This window comes from Arachis hypogaea, chromosome 4, assembly GCF_003086295.3.
Source record: "Arachis hypogaea cultivar Tifrunner chromosome 4, arahy.Tifrunner.gnm2.J5K5, whole genome shotgun sequence".
In the NCBI taxonomy this organism is placed as follows: Eukaryota; Viridiplantae; Streptophyta; class Magnoliopsida; order Fabales; family Fabaceae; genus Arachis; species Arachis hypogaea.
In genome coordinates this window covers 114,213,460-114,239,835 of record NC_092039.1, presented here as the reverse complement: position 1 = coordinate 114,239,835, position 26,376 = coordinate 114,213,460, and the positions used below count along the sequence as shown (strand labels likewise).

At 26.9% G+C, this 26,376-nt stretch overlaps 1 protein-coding gene across 1 annotated transcript; it reads left to right on the top strand.

Moving 5' to 3' along the window:
- Positions 1 to 1,488: 1,488 nt before the first annotated feature.
- LOC112797373 (probable pectin methyltransferase QUA3) lies at positions 1,489 to 7,523 on the top strand. The gene is made up of 7 exons (XM_025840277.3): positions 1,489 to 2,189; positions 2,880 to 3,083; positions 3,170 to 3,380; positions 3,468 to 3,729; positions 3,903 to 4,277; positions 4,744 to 4,839; positions 6,969 to 7,523. Exons 1-7 carry the CDS (start codon positions 1,740 to 1,742, stop codon positions 7,174 to 7,176), a joined length of 1,806 nt encoding a protein of 601 aa, XP_025696062.1. The 5' UTR covers positions 1,489 to 1,739; the 3' UTR covers positions 7,177 to 7,523.
- The last annotated feature ends 18,853 nt before the right edge of the window (positions 7,524 to 26,376 follow it).

Sequence of the window (26,376 nt, the reverse complement as noted above, 5' to 3'; positions counted from 1 at the left end):
CACTATAAACGGAAAAACAATTTTAACACCGAAAATTATCCAACAATTTTCGGTTAAACTAACAAAATAATTGAGGTTAAAAAAATGCGATATATATATTCACACATTTTTTGTTGAATCCGAACTTATAAATTGTTGAATAACAATTTTTTTTACTTGTGAAAATAATAGGGAATGGTTTGTAATCGATTATAGTATAGAATTGAACATGGCATTCATAGGTTATGAAACTTACTTACATATAAATTTTAGGGTATTTCACGTTAATAAATTGTTTGGAATTTAAAATTATGCAGAGATCTTAAACATAATTTAATTATATGTCTATTTTATTTATATATTTATATAAATCGAATTAATTTAATTTGATTTACATTATACTACTAATCTACTAGTATACTAAATATACGTAAATTGAATTAATTGAATTCGATTTAACTAGAGTAGTAGTTTACTATTTGTATAGTTTATTGATATAAAATATTAAAGCATAAATGTCAAAAAAGAAATACTCCATTTGAATTCAAATAAAATATCAAAAAAATCAAAATAAATAAGAATAAAAATTTAATTTTTGTGTTTTAGTTTAAATTCTAAAAAATTTATATTTTTATAAATTTATAAATTTAAAACAATAAATGGAACAATAAATATCACTAAGTTGTATAAATAGTAAATCAAATCAACTAGATTCGATTTACTACTACTCTAACTAAATTGAATTCCACTAATTCAATTTACATAAAGTTAGTGTAAATCAAGTCAACTAGCTTCAATTTACATAGAATATGTGCAAAATCGAATATATATGTAATATTTTTTTCGTTTTATGACATTGGTATAATATTGAAGTGCATTTAAATTATTTATAAACTTGTTTAAAATGTTAGGAATAAAATTCACTAAGAATTTTTTTCTTAATTTAAAATAACTAAAAATGAATGATTTAAATTCTTTTAAAAATTTAAATTCTCATTTTTTTTCATTTATAAATCAGACGAAAAGTAATATGATTTTCAAATCTATTCTCACATTCTTTAAATTTAAATTCTATTCTTTTAATATATTATATTCATTTTAAATTATAAAATTAAATTTTAAATAGAAATGAAATAATTTTTTTTCTCATGGTAATTGGTTTCAAACAAGTTCTATGTAAATTATCCTAACTTTTATTACATCTATATCTAAAAACACGATTTCGCCAACATCAGAATAACAAAAATGTTATTCATACATTAAAATTAACATTAAAATTAGTTACTAATATATTTGTGTATAAATTATATATATCTATATTTTAACATATATTTTTTACTAATAATTAATTTTAATGACTGATTTTAATATGTAAGTAGCATAATCGGCATAATAAATAGGGGTGAAGTCAAATACTTCGTTAATGTAATAAATGTAATTAAATTCTTTTATGAACTTGCAATGTAAAACAGCTTATTATGATATAACTAAAATAACTAATTTTTAAATTGAATACTTAAAATGTGATTTAAGATTAAAATTCTTTACATCGTTACCAATACCATGAAGCAACGCAGGTTCACATTACACGACGCATAACATGTGATGGCAGCATTTACCAGAAGTGGCTTAGCCAAGAATATGAGATCCTACAGTGTATGAGAATGTGAGTACGAAGATCCAAATCTAATATCTCACACACACTTTTCGTCAAACACTTAACATACACACTTCAAAACCCCAACTTCCGATCTCAAAACATGGCTCTATCTTCAAAACGGAGCAGCACCAACTTCATTACCGCCATAATCAACCCTCGCCAATGGCGCCTTCTCGACCTCATAACCTTGTTCTTCTTCTTCCTTGTCGCTATATTCTTCCTCATGGCTTTCACACATTTCGGCGACTCCCTCGCCGCATCGGGCCGCAACACCCTCCTCCGCTCCTCCGACCCGCGCCACCGCCTCCCCCTCGTCTCGGCAATTGAGAACGGGGAGCCACGTGGCGGAGGCGGCTTCCTTGACGCGTGCTCGGCGGAGGAGGTAGACCACATGCCCTGCGAGGATCCGAGAGTGAACAGGTTGCTGAGTAGGGAGATGAACTTCTACAGAGAGCGACACTGCCCTCGCCATATTGATACTCCTCTCTGCTTGATTCCGCCGCCCAAGGGGTACCGGATCCCGGTTCACTGGCCGGAGAGCTTGCATAAGGTTCTTCTATGCTCTCAACTCTGCTTGTTTAATTTTTAGTGCAGCGTTCTTGATTTTGCTTGTAGCTGATTCCGTGTTGCGAAATGATATAGCCTTGTAAAAATTTCGCGTAGATACTTTCTGTTTGGAACTAGAAAATTAGGATTAAGGCTACATGGCTACTTAGCCATAGAAGTGAACTTGATGCATGTATCTAATTTAGAGACTTAGAGTTATGATTACCGAAATGCTTGCTGATATTTAGACGGTTGAACTGAACTTATGTAGTTTCTAGAGTAACTAGGACAGAGAAAGCTCCCTAATGTGTAGGGCTTCATATGTTCTATTATTATGAATTCATTAATATTCTTTAAAGAGTTTAATTTTGATGCACTATAGTATAAAACGTTTTAAACAGTTGTTTAATTATATGTATTCTTTTGGATAACCATTCATGCTGTCAATGTAATTATTGTTGCTAAGGTGGTGTTATATGATTGAATGCACATTAAAACTGTTTTACACTAACAGTGTATCAAAATTAAATTCTTTTTTTTAAAATGGTTTTTCCTAGGAATATAAAAGGCTCACTTGAGTTATAACATATTCCTTTGAAAATCAAAGATATTTGAATTAAGTGGTTTTTTTAAGTATGAAATAAATAAAGCTAGTTTTATTTCTCATTCTTCAATCCTCCTTCCAAATTTGCAGATATGGCACGATAACATGCCACACAACAAAATTGCTGACAGGAAAGGTCACCAGGGATGGATGAAGCGTGAAGGTCAACACTTTATATTCCCTGGTGGTGGTACAATGTTTCCAGATGGAGCAGAGCAGTATATTGAAAAGCTTGCTCAATACATTCCTATACGTGACGGTGTTATGAGGACTGCTCTTGACATGGGGTGCGGGGTAAGAGCTAGTTTTCCATTTTTGTTTCTGAGATCGTACTAGATTTTATTGCTGTTTAACATGAAATATATATCTTGCTTTTACAGGTTGCTAGTTTTGGAGGATATTTACTAGCTCAAAATATGTTAGCCATGTCTTTTGCTCCAAGAGATTCACATAAATCACAGATACAATTTGCTCTGGAAAGAGGAATACCAGCCTTCGTTGCCATGCTTGGCACTCGTCGACTGCCATTCCCTGCATTTGGATTTGACTTAGTTCATTGTTCTCGCTGTTTGATCCCTTTTACAGCCTACAGTGAGTTATTCTTCACTACTGACCTTTTCCATATATTTGAATCATGAAGGCTTGCTGCTTCTCTAATGCAGAAAATATGCTTTGCAGATGCAACCTATTTTATTGAAGTGGATAGATTACTTCGTCCTGGTGGATATTTGGTCATTTCTGGCCCCCCTGTTCAGTGGGCTAAACAAGATAAAGAATGGTCTGATCTCCAGGCTGTAGCAAGAGCATTGTGCTATGAACTGATAGTTGTAGATGGTAACACTGCGATCTGGAAGAAGCCTGCAGGAAAAATGTGTCACCCCCACCAAAATGATTTTGGTCTTGCATTATGTGATGATTCAGATGATGCAAGTCAAGCTTGGTAATTTCCTGTATAGCTACTATGAATTATCTTTCATTTTATTATGTTTGATACTCTCTCTGTCTACTTTGAAATTGATATAGGTGTATAGCACTTGGATGAATGTCGTTATTGTTAGTAGATCTCTCATTGATTACTTTGAAGGGTGAAATTAAGCTTTATTTATTTTACAGGTACTTCAAATTGAAGAGGTGTGTCACAAGGACATCTTCTGTCAAAGGAGAATATGCTATTGGACAGATTCCCAAGTGGCCAGAGAGGCTTAACACTGTACCTCCAAGGTCCACAGTAATGAAAAATGAGGCTCATTTGTACGAGGCTGACAATAAAAGGTGGATAAGGAGAGTTATGCACTATAAAAAATCTCTACACATAAAGTTGGGGACTCCAGCTGTGCGCAATGTTATGGACATGAATGCTCTATTTGGAGGTTTTGCAGCAGCATTGATATCTGATCCTGTGTGGGTAATGAATGTAGTTCCTGCTGATAAGCCGTCAACTCTTGATGTGATCTATGACAGAGGCCTTATTGGACTATATCATGATTGGTGAGTCTTTTTCCTGAGAGTTTCAAGCATCCTGTTTTAAAGGGATTGTCCAGAATCTTTAGGATTGAGATCTTTGGCACATGTGTTACTGTTTGGCACGGAAATTTCCGTTCTTTTCGTTGTTGCTAAGGTCTTGAAATCAGATACGTGGCAGAAAAATATTGTTGTAATGATAATTGTCTTTTAACCTTACTGCCAAACTACTTTGTTCAACTGGTATTTCGGCTGAATCAGTTTGCATGCAAGTTGCTTTTTCCCTCAAGTTTTGACTCGTTCACAATATTTGTGGTTTGCCTTTCCATTTGCTGTCATGAGGATGTCTCAGTCAGCTCTTATTTGAACTTTTACTTGATGTTAAGCTCAGAGTATATTCTATAAAACATTTCATTTAACTCATTTGAACTTGCATGTGATGTTGTAATGGATGAATTTTTCTGCATCTAATCTTTACTGATTATGCACACAGGTGTGAACCTTTTTCAACGTATCCTCGTACTTATGATCTTCTCCATGCTACCAACATTGGCTCGCTTATAAAAGATCCAACTTCTGGCGAAAGCAGGTACTTTTATGTACAAAACAGCATAGCTGTTGCTCTGTTGAATTGGGAACTCTTTTCTTTCTTTCCTTTGGAATTTTTTTCCTCTTTCTTTTCTTTTTCATTTTTGTTTTCGTTCTTTTATTTTGTTGAAGAGATAAAGAGAGGGAGGGGAGGGGGGGATATTTAGTTCATTATAAGGATAAGTAGAATTTGATTGAATTTCCAAATCAAAAGGTTATTGTAGTTGGTTAGAAATGTTCATTAGCGTATATTAACTAGTGTTATTGTATTGAAGCTTAGCATGCTTGATCTAAATAGTACTAAGAGTAATACCCCAAATAGGTCCTCAAAAAATTCACAATCCGACATATTTGCCCCTAAGAAAATTTAATTAGGATTTTGGGCCTGACTTTCTTCGTTATATGCTAGATACGTCCCCAGCCCAATTTGATCCGATTAAGACTAATGGCAATGTCTTACATGTCTGTTAACTTGATGATGTGTCCGGTTAAGAGAGACGTGTCAAGCGCAGGATAGTTGGTCCCTGGCCCACGTGGTCAAAATGACGTCGTTTCGAGGAGGACATTTTCGTCCCCAGGTTGGACGCCAAAGGCATGAAACGTAACTGTTTTAAAGGAGGGATCTATCTGACTGATAAAATATTTTTTGGGGCCTATCTGACTGACAAAAGTGTTTTTTTTGGGAAACCTATCTGGTTGAGAAATGATTGTATTGCAATGACTGATTCTAGTTAAATATGAATGAATTCAATGGTGGCGAATTAGTATAAAAGAAACACCGTGTATATCCAAACTAGATATGTTGTTTCACCATATATCAAAATGCTAACATAACAGAGTATCAAAATATTGTATCCAAATAAGTAGCTAAGCTTAGTAGCAATATAAACCAAACCAAACAAAAGACGGTCTATTTCTTTCAAGACACACTAACCTAAAGTAGAAAGAAGAAAAACATTAAAAGTGGAGGTTTGTTTCCGTCACAATAACAAAACATGGTCTTATCCCCTCCATAATAAGTTTCATACTGATTCAAGAAAGCATCATTTCTTAAAGAGGTTCAGTCCGGGAGTTGGAATGAATTTGAACATTCTGGATGCTGTGCCACTGCTTGCTGCTGCCATTGTCTCAACACCAACACTCCCCTAAACCTTGGGCCTAACTATCGTCTGCTTTGGACATCTAAATGGTTGCTGAGCCTGTCTTCCTTGATAGAAATATAAATTGTCTTTATATTGTTATGGGACTGGATTATACAATTTTCAACTAAACGTACACATGAAGGCATTTGCAATTAGCTTACCATGAGATTATTTGGAACTTTTTGGGTGACATGAGAGAGAGGATTTTCAATTTGAGTGGCATGAGAGGAAAGATTTGCATTTTGCATGCTAGTAAGTCCGGATGCATCAACTTGTGTTTTCAAAATCACAAAACATTGTCTATGAATGGAATTTAGACTAATGTAACCTTTTCTCAGTCATATAGGGCCCTCCCCAAAACCACTTTATCAGTCAGATAGGTTCCCCTTTAAAAGGGCAATGTTTCGTGCCTCTGGTATCCAACCTGGGGATGAAATTGTCCTCCTCGAAACAACGTCGTTCTCTCATCTGATACGACGTCATTTTGGCCATGTGGGCCAGGGACCAAACTGTTCTGCGCTCGACACATCTCTCTTAATTGAACATGTCATCAAGTTAACAGACACATAAGATTTCGCCGTTAGTCTTAACCAGGTCAAACTGGACTGGGGATGTATCTAGCGTATAACGAAAAAAGCCGGGCCCAAAATCCTAGTTAAATTTTCTTAGGGACAAATTTGTCGGATCGTGAATTCTTTAGGGACCTATTTGGGCTATTACTCTACAACCTAATTCTATATATATTCAATGGAAGCCTCTCAAACCTACCACTCAAATATCAAAAGTTCAAAGCTGATTAATGTAAAATTGAATAATTACTTCTGGAACATGGTTAAATTTGTTTGAATAATTAGTTTGTAGAGCTTTGCGTGAATATTGGATTTTTTTTTTCTCTTCTTTCATATGATAATGTGTCCCAACATGCATTTAAACAATTGTCTGACATAAGTAATAAGCTCATTCCTATTGCTTCATGACTCTATTGCAGATGTAGTCTTGTTGATTTGATGGTCGAAATGGACCGAATTTTGCGGCCGGAGGGAACTGTTGTGGTGAGGGATACCCCTGAAGTAACAGAGAAAGTTGCTCGTGTTTCCGAGGCAGTGAGGTGGAAGGCTACCATATACGATAAAGAGCCCGAATCACACGCCCAAGAAAAGATTCTAGTTGCAACAAAGACCTTCTGGAAACAATAATTGTCATTACCACTAACACAGCTATGTAATTTAGGTAAAGTTCCCTTCTCTCTGTTCTGTTCTGTTGGCATTGAGTGGCGGGGATATCCAATATATCTTCTCTGTGCATCAAAAGGGGGCAGTTTTTCCTTCCAACCTGTTCAATATTCATACAAAGAAGATAGTAATGATAGGATTTGAGTGTTGATTAAAGATATGAACACCGTTGTGCAGTTTTATGTGAAGAGCACACGCCAATGTTATTTGTGTTTCCTCTTGGCTTCAGGGATGAAATGTAATTCGAAGCTGTTAATCATTGCTTATTATTAAAGAAGAATCACAACCAAAATTGATTTCGTTTTGCTTCACCTTTTGCTATTTCTGCTATTTTTGCAGGGACTAAATCAAAAATATTTTAAATTTTATTATACTAAAACCAAACGAAAAAAATTAGAAACCAAAAACTTATTTAAGCTTATATATAATATATTTTGAAGAATGCAATTCATTAGCATGGTCAAGTTGCATGAACAAGAGATGTGTATTTATCTAGGAAATTAGATCTTCGAAAATAAGGAATTGTAATGGGACAAGAGTAATATAATGTACTATGAACCGAACTTTTCTGTTTGGACAGGGAAATGTAGATTAATTAATGGGTTTTGCTACTGTGTAGAAAGGAGATTCTTTCAAGACATGTAGAAACCACGTGTCAATCAATAACATAGATCATGGAAATAACATACCAATGTATGATAGAGCAGCAACATCAGTATGGGACCCATATATTTTTTACTTTATGTCTAATAATGTTAATACCAGTGACTACAATTAAAAAGAAAATTTATATATGCATAAAAATAAAAAAAAGATTTTTAAAAAGTTATAAAATTTTAAATAAATTTCATTATTTTATTTATTGCTAATAAAAAGTTACAAATGGAAATTAATCATTTTTTTATCCCTGCTAATGATAACGAAATATAATTTTTTTTAAAACAATTATATTCTATATAAACGATATACTTATTATCAAATTCTTAAAATATATATACTAAACATTTTATTTTGGAGAAATAAAAATATCTAAGAAATAAAAATATACTTATTATCATATTTTATAAATAAAAATATATAATTTTTTAATTAAGACTAATAATATATATTCTATTTGTGGGTATATAACTCTATCCAATTTGATCCGGTAGAGTTGTCTATCCAATTTGCTGCGAATAGAATAGAGTGCGAATAGAGTTTGCTTGTGGATATGATCGAATGCAAATTCATAGTATACTCTATCTTAGTCTATCAGCATTCTTAATATATTATATAACATATATTTAAAATTTATAAATTATATATGTAGTGAATAAATATTAAAGCCACAATTTTTTTCTTGTAAAAACTTAAGATAATCACTAAGTTAATAATTTAAATTATTAATTTAATATATTTGTTATTAAAGAGTAATGTTGTAAGAACTTAGAATTAGAAGAAGAGTGATTAGATATTTATTTTTATTTATTTTATTTTAATTTTATTAAGAATTTGATAATTATGTTATTTGTAATTTTATTTTAGATTTTTTAAATTTTATTAATTTTAATTTTAATTTAAATTTAATTTTTTATTTTTTATTTTATTAATATGTATGAAATATAGAATGATGGAATTTTATATTTACTTAAAAAAAATTTTATTTTCCTACAAGTAGAGTTTGGATAGGATTAGGGTAAAATCTAAACTCAACTCTATCTTATCTTTTGCCAGTCCTATAGGATTTGGACTCTACCCTAATCCTATCTACAAGTTGAATACTTTTTAAAAACTCAACTTTAACTTTAGTCGCATACTAAAGTTTTCAATCCTACTTTATCTAATCCTACTTGCAAAAAAATAAAATTTTTTTAGACAAATATAAAATTCAATCATTCCATATTTCATACATATTAATAAAATAAAAATAAAAAATTAAATTAAAATTAAAATTAAAATTATTAAAATTAGATAGACAACTCTATTCGATCAAATTGGATAGGGTTATATATCTGCAAATAGAGTATATATTATCAACTTTAATTAAAAAGTTATATATTTTTATTTATAAATATGATAATAAATATATTTTTATTTTTTGTATATTTCTATTTATCTAAAATAAATTTCTTAATATATATATATATATATATATATATATATATTTAAGAATTTGATAATAAATGTAGAATATAATTATTTTAAAGAACTTACATTTCGTTATCATTAGCTGGATAAAAAATTATTAATTTCTATTTGTAGCTCTTTATTATCAATAAATAAAATAGTGAAATTTATTTAAAATTTTATAACTTTTTTAAAAGTGTTTTTGTATTTTTATTTATATATAAATTCTCTTTTTAATTGTAGTCAGTATTTAACAAATATTATTAAACACAAAGTAAAAAATATGTGGGGTCTATTGATGGCAAACTCCAATTTTATGGGTCTCATATTGACATTGTTGTTCTCTCATGTATTGATATACTATTTCCATTACTTATGTCATTGATTGACACGTAATTTCTATATGTGTTGAAAAAATTCTCGTTCTACACAGTAGCAAAACCCTTAATTAAAAACCTTTAAATTGTTATTGGGTCAACATATGTATTACTATACTAATTCAATAAGCGAAGGCTAAGATTCAGAGATAAAAATTAAGAGACAAATACTAAATTATGTTTTAATATTATATTTGTTTTAAGATAAATATAAAAATTAAAAAATAAACTTAAAATTTAAAAAATTAAATAAAAATATTTTTAAACAAAAATATTATTAAAATTTTAGTATTTTAATATTTCAGTCTCAGACTCAAGTTATCAAGGTTTACTTTTTTTGTTCTTTTGGTCACTTCACACTTTGAGGTTTTCTAGGCAATGTCATTGCCACTTGGTGTAAGCCTTCGCTGCAGTAAGATTTTACTATTTAGAGTTTAGACTATGGTATACCATTAGCTGGGTCCAATAGGTTGTTTCTGCAAAGCTTATGTATATGGGCCTAAGTTGTCAAAATATAAGAAACAATATCAAGTTGGACAATTTGTAAGGAGACCCAATAGTGGTAATCCAAAAATCCAAATTAGTGCATAATTCGTTATTTCGTTACTTCAAAGCTCAATATGAACGTTGTCAAAGAAAAAAAAGAAAACTCAACTAAAAAAAAAAAAAGAAAAACAGCTAATATGAACCCAGTCTGAAGAATCAGTGTTGCATTGTTAGGTTAGAAACATCCCTGATAACTGTATAGCATACAGCACTTGTAGTCTTGAAGACTTGAACCTTTCATAATAAAATTCAGCTGTTTTATCCAGGGAAAAAGAAATCACTTGTAGAACTGCTATATAGATGGATATTTTTTTGGTAAGGAATGAATGAACAACTACATGATCCAGTTAAATAAAGAAATCTAGCAAAGAGGATTATAAAAAGGAGAAAAAATATTAGGGACTATCAGAATTTATTAATTTTTAGCATTACTTAATTATTAATTTAATTTTTTTAGTTTAATTCTTTTAATTTAATAATCTAACAATATATTTTATTTTATATTTTTAAATATTAATAATTAACTAATGACCAATAATAATAAATTTTTATAGACATATTTTTCAAAAAGAAAATCATGAAGAATAAAGAGGGAGGGGGTGTTGAGAACTGCCATTTTATTAATAGTCTGTAGTAGAAGTAGTACGGATTTTGAAGTTAGTACCAAAAAATATTTATTATCATCTTCATATTCACCCAACTTAATAATACTGCAAATAAATGATTGCAAATTCAAGTGGTTTGTTTGTGTTGCATTAAATGAATTATTACTATCGTTATAATATACATATATTAATTAAACGGAAGTAGTAAAACAAAAGGTTTACAAATAATTAATAAAAAGAAAATGAGTGCTATGATAAATATACTAATATCTAAAGATTAGAAAGCATTTCAAACATAAGCTGTTCAACATCTATAATTTTTTATTTTTATAATTATATTGTATAGTTTAATTAGCATTTGTGACATTGAATATTTTTATATTATATGATATAATTGACAGATATAAATTTATTTTATTTTATTTTATTTATATTAAAATTAATGTAATCTTATTGAACTAAATAATCTAACATCCGTGGAAAATAGGGATATAGAGGGATATTTTCTATGATGATTAGAGAATGGAGATAGGAAGAAATTAAATTTTAGGGTATAGAGTAAATTATTGAAGAGTGGACGAGTGAAGGACTGTTTTCTGTTTCTGTTATTTTATGTTGTCATTTTTTATTATATATCTAAAATTTAAAAGCTCTGATTAAAAAAATATTATTGTATAGGAGATCCAATATAATTTAATCAAAATAAAGATGATGTTTGAATACTTAACTCGAAACTTAAATTAAAAAAGAAAAACTTAAAATTCTTACATCTATAAATATATATCTAACTCAATTTAATTGTGAAAAATAAGTATTTTTATATTAACCAACTTAATTGATCTAGTAATTAATTCACTGATCTGTTTAAGCAAGTATCAAGAATTTAAATCCCGTTTTTTTAAATTCAAAGATAATAAAGTGAAAGTTAACATAGCATAAGAGAGTGCAATAAACATGGTTCCCTCTTCATTCATTGTGAAATGTGAATGAAATGAAATGAATAAATGAATGAGAGGTAGCTGAGACATTCAGTAACATCCATAACCATAAGGATCACTTTGCATTGAAGAGGTGATGAGAGTGGCAGAATACTTCATCACTCATCATCAGGTGGAGCCTTTTCTTTTCAATGCCATTCAATATTCATTATTATTTATATATTAATTATATTATATTGTTGACTGCAATCAACACACTATACGTACACATTTTAAATGTTACAAATATTACGTTCAATCATAAATTATTTCTGCATTGCTAATCAAATTTATTTTATCTAATCAGAGAATAATTTTTCTCTTTATAATATACAAAATTCTTATTTGCTACAGTATTTTATTTTCGATTTAGCTAATATATATTATTAGGTAGGATTTGTTTTGAAGTATTGAGACAGAAATTGAGAGACTGAAATTCAGTATCATGTTTGTTAATTTAGAGACTGGTATTAAAATTTCTGTCTTGTCTCCAAAATTTCAAAATTTTAGTATTTCAGTATTTTTAAAAAGTAGAGACACAGGAGACTAAAATTTTTAGAAATAGAGACTGAAACTTTAATAACATTTTATATCTAAAATACCTCATTTCAATTAATTAATTCTAATTTTATTTTTTGTGCAAATTAAATTAAAGTTTCATTCTTGTTTCAATTTCTGTCTCTCATTTTACATCAAACAGAATACTGAAATTTATTTCAATCTCTGTCTCTCAATCTAAGTCTTTTCCTCTCTGTCTCTCCACTAAATACTACTTAAGAGTAATTAATAAATTGTCGATTAAATTTGCAATATATTTATTGTATATTTATTAAAATAAAAAATTTTGCTAATAACAATTTTAATATATCTTTTCAAGATACATGTTAACTATTTTTTTTTATTATACTTTCTTTCTCCTTTAATATTTTTTAATGATGTATTTAAGAATTTCACAAGTTACATACAATTCAAGTACTATAAAGTATAAAGTTTGAGTTAACTTTCTCTACTTAAAAGTTATAACATTGCAATTAAAAGCCCCACCGAAAAAAAAAAACATTGCAATTAAAAGCTGACATAGTACCATTCATACCGCCAAAAATTAAATAAGAACGTAGGTATTAAATTGCATGAGAAGTCAAAAAAGAGAAGAAGAAAAAAAAGGGATCGATACACACTTGAAAGCCCAGTATAATAATAAAGAGATACTAATAAGTATTAACAAAAATACAGAATAAATAAAAAATAAAGTATATTTTTTATTTCTAAAATTTAATAAAAATTTTAAAAATACTTTTAAATTTTATTTTGTTTTAATATTATTTTAAAAGTTTTTGATTTGCATCAAATATATTTTCGACAGCTAACAGTTAAATATATCTAACAATAATGCATAAAAATTATGCTTAATTTGTTAATGTTAAAGGTTGTTTTTATGAAGTTGTTGCTAAATTGATCTTAAATATTTTAAAAAATTAGCCATAAAAAATATATTTAATACAAATAAAAAATTTCTAAAATAAATTAAAATAAAACAAAATTTAAAAATATTTTTAAAATTTTTATTAAATTTTTTGAACAAAAATATCCTTCACCAAAAGAAATAAGTATAGCATGGATAAGATGTAGTTGACTTAAATAAGTCTTTTGAAATACATTTTGATTAGATTCTTCTCAAAATTGGAACAGTGATACAATGTGAATGACTACTGAACATTTGACTACTATTTAATTTAATCTTGATATAATCGATTATTCAACTATATTGATGGAGAACTTCTTCCTTTCGCTCCGTGATTGTAGCTATCTCGGTGCCTTACAAATTAAAAATAGACTCTGTAAGCATATGGCTAAATATAATAACGTTGTAATAAATAAAATATTTAATACTATATTTAGTATCACCTTAAATTTTATTTTTTTAATATTTTCATTACTTTGTCATTTACCAACCTACATATTTTAGTTATTATCTAATATCTAACATTTAATTATTATAATATTAACATTTTAATTAAATCTAATTTAAGTTGATAGTTAAATGTTTTGGATTTTTAATAAATATAAAAAATTTTAAATTAAGTAAAATTTGGTATTTTCCAGAGAAGCATGACATGATGAAATCACATGTAGATGCATGACAATAACTCATAAATTCATCCTCCTAATTTTCAAATAAAGTTTTGAAATTCTTTATCTTTTTTATATTTTAGAAAAATAACATATATATTTAAATTTTTATTTCGTATTTTTGTCATAAGTTTATCTTTTTAAAAAAATTTATTTCATTCCTTAACTGGTTTTTTATTAAATTAAAATTTTAAATTTCTATGAAAATTTTTTTATGCACCTTTTCATTTGTTTTTCTTTTTGGCTAATACACATTCTCGTCTCCCTTTTCCTAATATAATACAACAACAACAACAAAGCCTTGTCCCACTAAGTGGGGTCGGCTACATGAATCAAACGACGCCATTGTGCTCTGTCATGTATCATGTCTACAGAGAGACCGTTTACATGTAGATCTCGTTTGACCACCTCATGGATGGTCTTCTTAGGTCTTCCTCTGCCTTTCGCCCTTTGTCCATCTTCCATCTCATCCACCCTCCTGACTGGATGTTCTATCGGTCTTCTTCTCACATGTCCAAACCACCTGAGACGCGATTCAACCATCTAAAATTTATTGAAAATTTTTTTGGAAATATAATATTTAAAATTTATTGAAAATTTTTTTGGATGACACCTCACCCATATATACCACTTATTTAATGTGTGGCTTGTCATGCATATATTCACTAATCACCAGTGAATGAAATAAAATCCTACCTAAAAATATTAGATGACTATTGAAAAAATAAAAATCCTACCTAAAAATATTACTTCATTTGTTATAAATGTTTGTCATTTTAAACTTGTTTATCTTTATTATAACAGTTCATTTAATCAGACATAATTTAAATATATTAACTTTCTAATATGACAGATCCTTTAGACAAAAAAAAAGAAAAGATGTTAATCTTTTAGTTTTTCTGGATAATATGAAAATCTAGGTAAAGTCTTCCCCGAAGTGATTATCTCAGAACCTGAACACCACACACATTATATATTATTAGGAAAAGCCGGAAAAAAAATTTGGATTTGTTGTTTACTACTTTCAATTTGATCAACAAGAAATTGTAAAATGGTCGTAGAACGTTTTATAAATTGTGTTTTTACTTTAAATATAAATGCTGCTCTGTTATTAAAAAGAGAGTGATGTTGACCGTGTAAAATATATTTTACACAAATTTTTAATTATATTTATTTTTTTAAATGCACATTTATACTATCAATATAAAAAAATAGTTCTTTATGGAGCAATCTGAAATGAATTGCAGTTGTTCCTTCACAGTATAACATGATCCTTTTAGGTATGTATTCCAACTCTATTGCTAATTAAAATTTAGTTTCTATTAAATATGTTTTCAATATATTTTGGCTGTGTATGTAACGACGACCTTTCAATTACAAAGCGCTTTAATGACTTTCTATTTTAATTTTTTTGTGAACTCTTATTGACAATCAAATTGAAAATCCTATATTATATTTGATTAAATTAGTTTCATTTTTTCATCAATTTGTTGATCTTAATGTAAATTTTGCGACTAATTTTGTGAGAATGACAAAGTAAAAGATGGTTTTGAAATTGAGTATTTAATTAACTTGTTTGATATAATGTATGTTTGAGTTTAATGTGGTTTCTTTTTTTTTAATATTGGATGACTGATTTATGGAGATTTCAAATTATGGCAATTTTTTTAATTTTGACTTATCAAATTGCGACGGTTTTATACTGTCGCAAAATAAAAAAATCGCCGCTAATTACAAAAATAAAAAACTACCACAATTAAATAGCAGAACACATAATTACATTATATTTTTAAACCGACGGAATAATTTTTGCGAAGTCAAAAGCTGACAAAAAAAAAAAACTCTCACAATTTAGCGTCTTTTTATAATGTTTGCTAGTATGATATAATATAATTAAATATATTTATAAAATTTGTTTGACTAACAGTCTATTAAAATTAAATTTTAAAAAAAAATTTTAAAAAATATTATTATTTTACCCGATTTTGATTCAATTTTATTGTTTTTTTAATATCCACCTACAAAGGTATCTAATTAGGTCTAAACAATGAATTCTCAAAGAGACAAAAGAAAAAAAAAAAAAACTAAAATTCACATCCCTTTTAGATATGTTCCAATTAATTGTCAAATTTTGTTTGGTTCAATAAGAGATAATATTATCAATTAAAGTTTAATTTAATTTTATTTATCGTCTCTTAATTAACATGATATCCTGGTGGATATGCATTAATTGATTACCTTACAAATGTTTATTAATAGAAACACAATATATTATTATAGAATTCCACCAAGTCTTTATTATGCACCGTAGTCATAACGGCGCATAAGCATACTAATTAATAAATAATTGATATGTTATAATTTCTTTTAAAAGTTTAAATTGATTGATGAAGACAATATGAATAATTGTATTTTTAATATATTTTTTTTAAATAATTTTTTTAATTTATTTAAATTTTTGTATATATTTTTTTTTAATTTTATATTTTTTTTTTTCAAGTTCACTAATAACTAAACTCTAAATCTTTTAGATATAGAATTTTGATACCATATATAATATTAGTTTTTTTTAAAAGGTTAAACTAATAATAAAAACAATATAAATAATTATCTCTAGCTAATAATAGTTGAAACATGATACATATTAAGAAATCAAACCATGTTGAAATCACAAAGTAGAACACTATAAATTTATAGAAATAAACATTAATGATAGTACATGGCAAATAATATTAACAATTTATTAGTAGAAATAACAATAAAAATGGATACAAAACTAGTTACTCTTATATATCTAGATTTTTTTTATCATATCACTTCTTTTAAAAGTTTAAATTAATTAATAGACAAAAACATATAAATAATTATATCTCTAATATATCACTATAAATAAAAGTCTCTTTTAAATTTATTTAAATCTTTGCATGTCTTTTATTTATTTATTTTATGTTATTTATTATTTTTTTAGAGATAACAAGTACTGAATATTAAATTTTTCAATTATAACAAAATTCTGATTTTATATTATGATATTATTTCTCTAAAAAATTTAAATTAATAAAAAAAGATACATAAATAATTATAATCTTTTAATATATTGATGATTGATGAATAAAAGAGGCAGAGATTGATGAGTGGGTATAGCTAAGAAGGTGGAAAACATGATGAATGTGGGGGCATATAAAAAAAAAACAGTCTGAAATATGAAGGGTTTAGAATAGTTGTGGATGTGCTGGAATATTGAAATTGCCATGCATAAATGCAAGCATACAACAACACCACCTAATTGCCAAACCCCAAGTGGTCCTTCTTCTCCATTTAGATCACACCTGCCTTGAGTTGTCTAAATGAAAAAAAATCTGTACCTTCTTTCTCCCTCGAATTTTATTTGCCAATTTCTTTTGAGAAAAATAAAGTTAATAAGTGACGAATGAAGATTGTTGCCTTTTTTTGTTTAGAAAATTGTGTGTTGCACATTATGTGTTTATTGATTTATTTATTTTAGTCTAAAAAATACAATTTTTACTCTTCATCTAATTTTACTCTTTATTATAATATTATCCTCTTTGTTATTATTGTATTCAATAATTGTATTATGAAATTATTTATCTTAAAAGTTTAAGCGAATAAAAATAATATATTATGTCCCTTACACAACAATTTTTTTTTTCTTTTGAGATTTACAGAATTTTTGTAGAACCCTTTTTTTTATTTGATTTATGTTGAAGCTATCTTTTTTTTTAAGAATAATAAATATTAAACTCTATTATTTTAGGCTATAAAAATTTTTAATATCGTATTATAAATAAAATTACTTATTTTCAAAATTTGAATTGATAAGTGAAAATACATAAATTATTATATTTTTATCAGAAATAACACATAAGTATAGAAATAGTAAAAAATGCAAATTATATTTTAAAATTGGAATCAATAGAATAAAAGATATAGTATGTTATGAGATATGATGTTGTTGTGTTTTCTATCTTTCTAAAGGATGAAAACAATTAGGATACAATTTTTTTTCCTTCATCTCAATATTATATATATCGTTGTCATATTCTAATTATTACTACCTACCTTTCTACTTGCAATTAATAACGATGGTTTAATTTTTGGTACGTGAGAAATGTTAGAAAGCAAATATTTTTTTATTAATATTAGTTAACATTTTAAGTTATTATTATTATTATTATTATTATTATTATTATTATTATTATTATTATTATTATGCTATTTCAAATATTAATCAAAAAGTACCAAAAGAAAAAGTTATCGGAACAACCATTGTGAATCAAAAGTAATTCGAATGAAGTGATATAAACTTCATTGGACTCAATAATCCACTATATGAATTAAACTCACCTCATTATATAATAAAAACTATACAAATAAGTTGACATAACATCATATTTATGTACATATAGGCAGTGTTTGTTTACAGAGAGTGAGTGTTTGATTACAGAGAGTGACAGGATATTGAGATAGAAATATCGAGATATAAAATTGTGTTTGACAGAGGAAATGTGGACAGAGATAATGTGTCCAGAGACACTAAATTAATGTATTTTGTGCCTATTCTGATAGAAAAGACACGAAGACACTAACAAATGATACAACTTATTTTTTATTTTTTTATTATTCTTTTTAATTTTTTATAGTTATATTTTTTATTTTTATATTTTTTATCTCAAATTTTTTGAATGAAAAAAATGAAAATAAATTGAGTTTTCATAATTTGTTCTAATTTATTACCAAACAGAATACAAAAATATAAATTTTTGTGTCTCTATCCATCAGTATCTTATCATATCTTATTTTCAGTATTTTATCCTATCTTATTCTTAGGAACAAAAGCAGCCATCCATACACATAATTTTTCTTCTCACTACCTCCTTTATTTTTCTCAATGATGGTCAAGGCCAAGAATGTGAAGGGCAATGCATGCATGCATTGATGAATAATATGGATATTATTATTGATGATGAACACACACATTCACACAAAAACTATCTACTTCCAACACATTCAACATTTTGGCTGAATTTGAGAGTGAAAGGTCATGTGGAATTGCGGGTCTTCTAATGGTATACCCTATATCTATATAATCTTTCTATATATCTATATAGTTCATATATTTCAGTGCCATCACCATATATATGAAAATGACTTGTTATTCTATTAGGGTAGGTTTGAATTTTCCAACCCTAACAGGTTGTCATCATACCCACATTGTTCATTCTTTCACCCCTCTTCTTCATGTTCCATACTAGTTTTGAAATCATACCATGACCAATAATAATCCCATCTACCATATATAATTTTGTCGTTTTCTATGTGCTGTATGTTTCTTAACATTTATTTATCTTATGTCTATGTTATTGAAGTTTTCATTTTCTATATGGTGATCATAAAATAATACACAAATTCATGAAATTGTTGGGCCTTGTATGGAAATGGAAGTGGAACTACTCATCATTATATGTGGACTGCTCGTGGAAATCGTGTTGCAATTAGAGATGCAAACAAATTATTGTACTATAATTATTCCACTTCACTCTAGTTTGTGATTCGTGTTAAAGACATATTAAAGATATTTAATTTTAATCTAATTTGTATGACGGCTTGATTATTTGACTTGAAACATAACGCGTTGACGAGTTTGTAAATATATATATTGAATGAGGAGTGCTAGGGAGAAACAGTTTTTATGATTTGTAGTTTAATTAATTATGATTAGTGTTTTTAATAGTGTAAAATTATATTAAACAGTGTGAAATTATTTATTAAAAAAATTATATAAAAAATATAATTATTTATATATTTTTTATAAATTTAAATTTTTTTAAAAAATAATATCAAGATATTTTTAAATAATTTTAAAAATAAATCAAAATATCTTTATGCAAATGCACAAGCATATAAAATTTATTATAAGCCATAGCTGTGCAACATAGCTCAAGGCTCAAGGTGCATTAATTTTATTATTTTTTTAATAATCTTTCTGAGCATTTTTTATGTATATGTAAATGTGCAGACTATTATTAGCATGTTAAATGAAAAATGTGCAAGAAATCTTAATATGTTAGAGTTCTAAAAGAAAATCAGATGGCACTACTTTATATATCTTTCGACAATTATATTAAGTATACATTAAAATGAATTATTAATATATAAATATATATTAAAATATAAAATATATATTAAAAATAAATTAAATAATATATTTATATATAAATATATAATAATTAATATTAATGATTAATTTTAGTAAATAAATAATTTTTTTTATGTTCGGATCGCATAATAATTGCTTTATCAATACCCACGTAAAGCTGGAAGACTATAAAAAGAGACCTAGCTTAGCTAGGATAAGAGAAATTAAATTAAAGGATCGGAGTTCAACTTGATTGAAGACTAGTTGATGCATTGACTACTAATATTATTAAATTAACCATATACTATAGTGTTTTTTTTGGAAAGCATATACTATAACTGGATTGTATTGCTTTATTGTATGTATTGACTAATGTGAATCTATCATCATGTCGCATTATATGTATCCGCTTGTTGCAACCAATTTAAGTTTCACACCGGAAAATCCCCACACATAATCACTCTTCTTTTCCTAACATTAATTAATGCACTTTTTTTTAGCATTTTGCTAAGGAGCATATTAATGGTATTGGTAACCAATTTAGGTTGGTCGAGTGGCCAGTTTATTCGTCTATTTAAAAAGTGTTGAAGGTTCGAATTTCGAATTCTACCTTGTACATGCAACAATCTATTGGCCAGCGACAACAGACCTTTAAATTAAGTTTTGATCTACGACGAATTAGTTTTTGACCTGTTAGATTAAAAAATATCGTAGACAACCAAAAAAAATATTAATAGTATTGATAAAATTTTTAAATAAAACCACTCTTATGAAAATATAAAATAAGAAGAATTTTATAGATAATAAACCAAATTTTTATAAATTTATTAATTATCATTGAAAGTTTTAATTTTTTTTGTCAATAAAATTTTTTATTTTTATATTCTTACCAGGTGCTCTTAAGATACTAATTAACAAGTTTAAAACAAATTAACATTTTTGAAGATTAGTTTACAATTCATTGAGTAGTACTAGAAAACTAACAATCAATCAATTAATTTCAGCCAAGAGCTTAACACACACACACACAAAAACACATCCATTTTTTTATTTTCAATTACTTCTTTGCTTTATTTTTTCTTTCTTTTCTTTTTTCCCAACACTATAATTTCACCCATTATATTTTAAATCAATACTAACAAACTCTTTATTTTCTACCACTAAAAATATGGTCCCATTTCTCTTTTGGTTTCTGGGATGCATATTAATTTCTTGCTTCAATCATAATAACACTGTTAACTGAAGGGGGCTAGTAAACGTTATGAAAGTTAGAACATATATAGTACTATAGCAGTATAAGTAGTACTTAGTACCTTTAACATATTATTAATAACCATTAATTATACATCCTACAATAATTCTCAATTAAGCAAACTACATGTCCTCCAAACATAGCATGTGAAAATTTCAATGCAAGTAGGCTACTCCATACCGAAATGGGCAACATTATCCCCCTTAGTAAACTATACCTTTCTCTCTCATGACATTTTCAAATTGTTGAATGTTTTAATTTCTTCCTTTCACACCCTTTTTTCTTTCTATAAAAAGAAAAATATGAATCTTTCAAAAAAAATTTGCTTATTAAATAATAACACAAAAGTAATTTTTATTAAAAAATTAAAATTTTAAACTTTTCAATAATATCAAATACATAAGAATTACTTTTTCTATAAATAACTTTTTTTGTTTTTGTATTTTTAATAAGTACCCATTTTTTTAAAGAAATTAATAACAAAAAACTTTCAACCTTTCAAACCTGTCATAAATTATGTATTACTTCTAAAGATATTTCATTTTTTGTTTTGTACTCAAATTCAAATTTTATTTAGAGAAATAAGACTAACAGAAATTGGACATTAAATTAGACTTTTTAAGTCATAAAATTTTTATATGTTATAAATTATATTTTTTAAATTAAATTATTCTATAAACACATATAACTAATTTCGCATATCTAACAAAATCCAAATAATTAAAACCTAACGATAACCAACAAAACAATAGAAATTAAATGAAATGAGTGTATTGTTTCTTCTTGAAATTAATGTTGTTTAAGGTGAGGAAAATAAATTATAAATTGTAGCCTTTTAATATATGATTTCTTCTCTTGGTCATTGAGTCAATATTTATGCAAGTAATTTCCTATTCAAGATGTGTGTCTACAAACCCTTGACTCATAAATATATAAAGCTGTTAAATTATAGGAGTATAAATAATGAAAGTCTTGTCAAACGTAACAATCAAAGTGACATATATATATGTGTGAATGAATATGAATAGAGACATTGATGAATCAATAATTGAGAAATCTTTTCTGCAAAAGTTTCCCAAATTTGCACTCGGCTGAAATTCGCTGGATCTTCTTCATTCTCTGCCAAATGCCAACCCAACCTCATCAACATGCGTTGTTAGTCTTTGTTGTTTCTTTCACCTCTTTCATTTCTGTTGTTTTTTTTTAATTAACATAAAAATGTTAGGTTGCAAAATGTAAATATGGCCTCGCTAAAATCCTTTAATGATTTTTCTTTTAAGATGTGGCAGCTAAAAAAAATCAAAACCAATGAGGCAAATTGCAATAACACAAAATAGGAGTAGTAATAAATTATAATTTTTCAGGTTTTCTTAAACTAATTTGTCAGAGACATATTAAGTTCGATCATACAACATAATTACCATTAATCTCTATTTTTAATTAAGTATATCACCGTAATGAGCATCATAGTGAAATTAATTTTCGAAAATGTTTATTATTATTATTATTATTATTATTATTATTATTATTATTATTATTATTATTATTATTATTATTATTATTATTATTATCCCTAAAGTTTGGCAAAAGTTTTAAAAATATCCCTAAGTTTGATTTTATTTTAATTTTGTCCCAAAAGTTTTCGATTTACATCAAATATACCTTCGATGGCTAAATTTTCAAAAAATTTAAGACCAATTTAACAATAATGCATGAAAATTATGCTTGATTTGTTTGTGTTGAGGGTTGTTCTTATGAAATTGTTGTTGAATTGGTCTTAAATTTTTTGAAAAATTAGCCGTCAATGGTATATTTGATGCAAATCGAAAACTTCTTAGACAAAATTGAAAAAAAATAAAATTTAGGGGGTATTTTTAAAACTTTTATCAAACTTCAGGGACAAAAAATATACTTTACCCATATTATTATTATTATTATTATTATTATTATTATTATTATTATTATTATTATTATATGAAATTTGTTAACAAAGTTTTAAAGACATTATAAATTTAACAAAATTCTTACAATTGTTAATAAGCTCCTCATTGCATGCTTTTATACCATTTAACATTTTTAGAAGCATTTACTTATTATCTATGTCAAAAATAAAATTGTTAATAAATGCTTTTTTTAAAATGGTTAAGAAGACAAAAGTAATTTTTCTATATATAAAATATATTTGTCTTTTTAGTAATATTAAAACATAAAGAGTTAAAATTCTTAATCTTTAGATTCTTATTAACTATCTTTAAAATACTATACAAAAATCTTAAAATAATTCTCATATATGGTCATTGGTCAATAAAAATCAATCCTTGGTTCTTGTTATGTGCTGGAATTATTCTCTATTAATTGCGACATCTATTTTTTACATGAAATTAATGTTGTTTTAAATTAAACATACATATTAGGCTAATTTTTTTAGATATAAACAAATTTGTGTGTAATCTATGATAATAGTTAATCGGTGTGGTTTTTTTATATGAATTTTAATTTTTTAAAATTTTAAATAATAAATCGGACCTTCATCAAATTTAAAAAATAATAAAATTTATAAAAAGATATGAGAGTCAGTTTTTTAAATTCACAAATTAAAAAGTTCGATATGTATTGAAATAATATTTTTTACTGTAAAACAAATTGAATGGTCTTATTTTTATATTTAAAAAAATAATACTAAAATACAAATTTAACACTCAAATTTGTATGTTTAAAAAATTTTAAAATAAAAAAATAAATCTAATCCTCAAATTTACATGTTAAAAAAAATAAAAGTCATAAATTTGATTCTTAAATTTATGTTCTCCATATAAAAAATATATCAAATTCTATATTGTTTAAAAAGATCATTGAAAGCCCGATACTAAAATTCAAAAGCATATATATCACGCCTCACACTCTATACTATAAAAAATTCATCATACGACTATCTTTAAAAAGGTAAATTCTAGTCTACTCTTTCTATAATAACATGTAATTTATCCTCTGTGACATGTCATCTTTTAATTGGTTGCTATGTTAACTATGATTAAACTATTGGTAATTAAATTATAGCCCAAAGTGGGTGATTATATAATTTACTAAAATATTAAAAATTCAGTCTTTCATTCTTCCTCCAAATTATCTTTCCACACAATGATGTCAGAGGGTAGACTTCTGTGTTCAATCATCTCTTGAGGTAACTTGTCAACATTAGTTTCATGAGGAATGGAGATAACAGATGAACCTTCATGTTTTTCAATTCGAAAAACTTTATAAGGTGCAACCTGTTGAGAAAATAAATAAATAATAATTTGCTAGCTTATTCATTAAACTAAAGCATGTGAATACAGATAATTGTAGGACATACCTTCGTTGTGAATGTGGATGATTGATAAAAATATAACTTTATTTTTTAATGTTTATAGAAATTATATATTTATCTCTCTTATAAAAATATTTAATTACAAAATTATCCTACTTTAGTTAACATATTAACTCTTATTGAGTTAAATTAACTCAAACTAAAACTAAGCATCCAATTAAAACATATCACATCACGAGAAGTAATTTACATATTGAAATAGAGAAGGGTTGGGTAGAACTCGCCCTTTAAAAAATATGGTTAAAAGTGGCTAAAAATGATACCCATATCAAAAGTTAGACTATATAATATGTATGTATGAACACCGAATGAAGGCGAACAACACAATTTCCCAAGAATTGCATGGAAAAATTAATTGAAGCAGAGTTTCAGGGTATACCGCATATGCTTGAATGAATCTATAGGACAAAGCATCATTGACGAATAAATTAAATATTGCAAGCAATTAAAAATAAAATAAAAATATCTTATATTCATATCGTGTAACAAATATATCATCTGAAAAAAAATTCTCTCATTTTTTTTAGTATAATTTTTCAACATTCAATATTCTCTCACTTTTTTTTATCTTATTTAAAGAATGTATGATAAGATATTATATTTTACAAAAAAAAATTAAAATGGTCCATTTTCTAAAATGACACAAGCTTATTGTCAGTATCGCTAAATTTACGACAACTTTATTTAATATGGTTTATTTTTTATAAGATTCTTACTGATATTAAATTGTGATACTTACTACTATGTAGTAATATGATTATTTTACGCTTAGATTTTCGTTTACAATTTTGAAATCTTAATTTAAAAGTTTCTCTTTTTTTTTTTTTCACTTGAAACCAGCCATAATTAAAAATTTTTCTCTTTTAATCTTTACTTATTCGTTTTTTATTGACAAATTGTTAATTAAATAAAAGTTAGTCCTCAGATTCAAATAATAGACCTGAGAAGTCCATGTAGAACCCTCAACTAGAATGCAACTCTTTTTTGAAATAGAAAAACAATCATTTGTACTCATGAACTTTACAAACGCAGACAAAAGTACCCATTAAAATAGAAAACTAATGTTGTATCCATCAAAGATGAATTTCGTACGACAAAAATACCCAAATCCAAAATTTATGTTGACTTTTTAATAAAATTCCAGAATTACCCCACCATTATCTTCAACCCCTTCTCTCTTCTTTCCCAAATCTCAAACACCTCCATTGCCTAAAAATCCTAATCTCAATACCTAAAAATCCTAAATTATCATTTTCCCAACCCTAATCTCAATACCCCTTTCAACAAATTTCAACCCTCTATTTATTCTTTTCATCAATTTTACCACAAATCTCATGTCCAACACCAAGCATGGTACTTCTTTCATGGCTGGTGAGCCTGACCACTGCAACTGCAGCTTGTGTTACTGCCACAGCAACAACAGCAATGGCATGCTTGTTCTGCTTCTTCTCTGTCTCATTGTAGAAAGATTGCAACCAAGCTGCTTCAGCTGTAGAAATGTTTGGTGGAATGGTAGCTGGATTGTGACACAGTACTCTAGAATTACTTGAATTTCTCTGAGCAGCAAAAGTAGTAGAAGAAGATGAAGAGAATTTCATGCTTTTGGGGTCTCCATAGTTTGAATTTTTTTGTTTGTGTTGTTGTTCT

Coding starts and splice junctions, on each gene's coding strand:
- LOC112797373 (XM_025840277.3), top strand. CDS start 1,740: ATGGCTCTATCTTCAAAACGGAGCAGCACCAACTTCATTACCGCCATA. Junction 3,084..3,169: donor CTCTTGACATGGGGTGCGGG/GTAAGAGCTAGT, acceptor TTGCTTTTACAG/GTTGCTAGTTTTGGAGGATA. Junction 4,840..6,968: donor CCAACTTCTGGCGAAAGCAG/GTACTTTTATGT, acceptor ACTCTATTGCAG/ATGTAGTCTTGTTGATTTGA.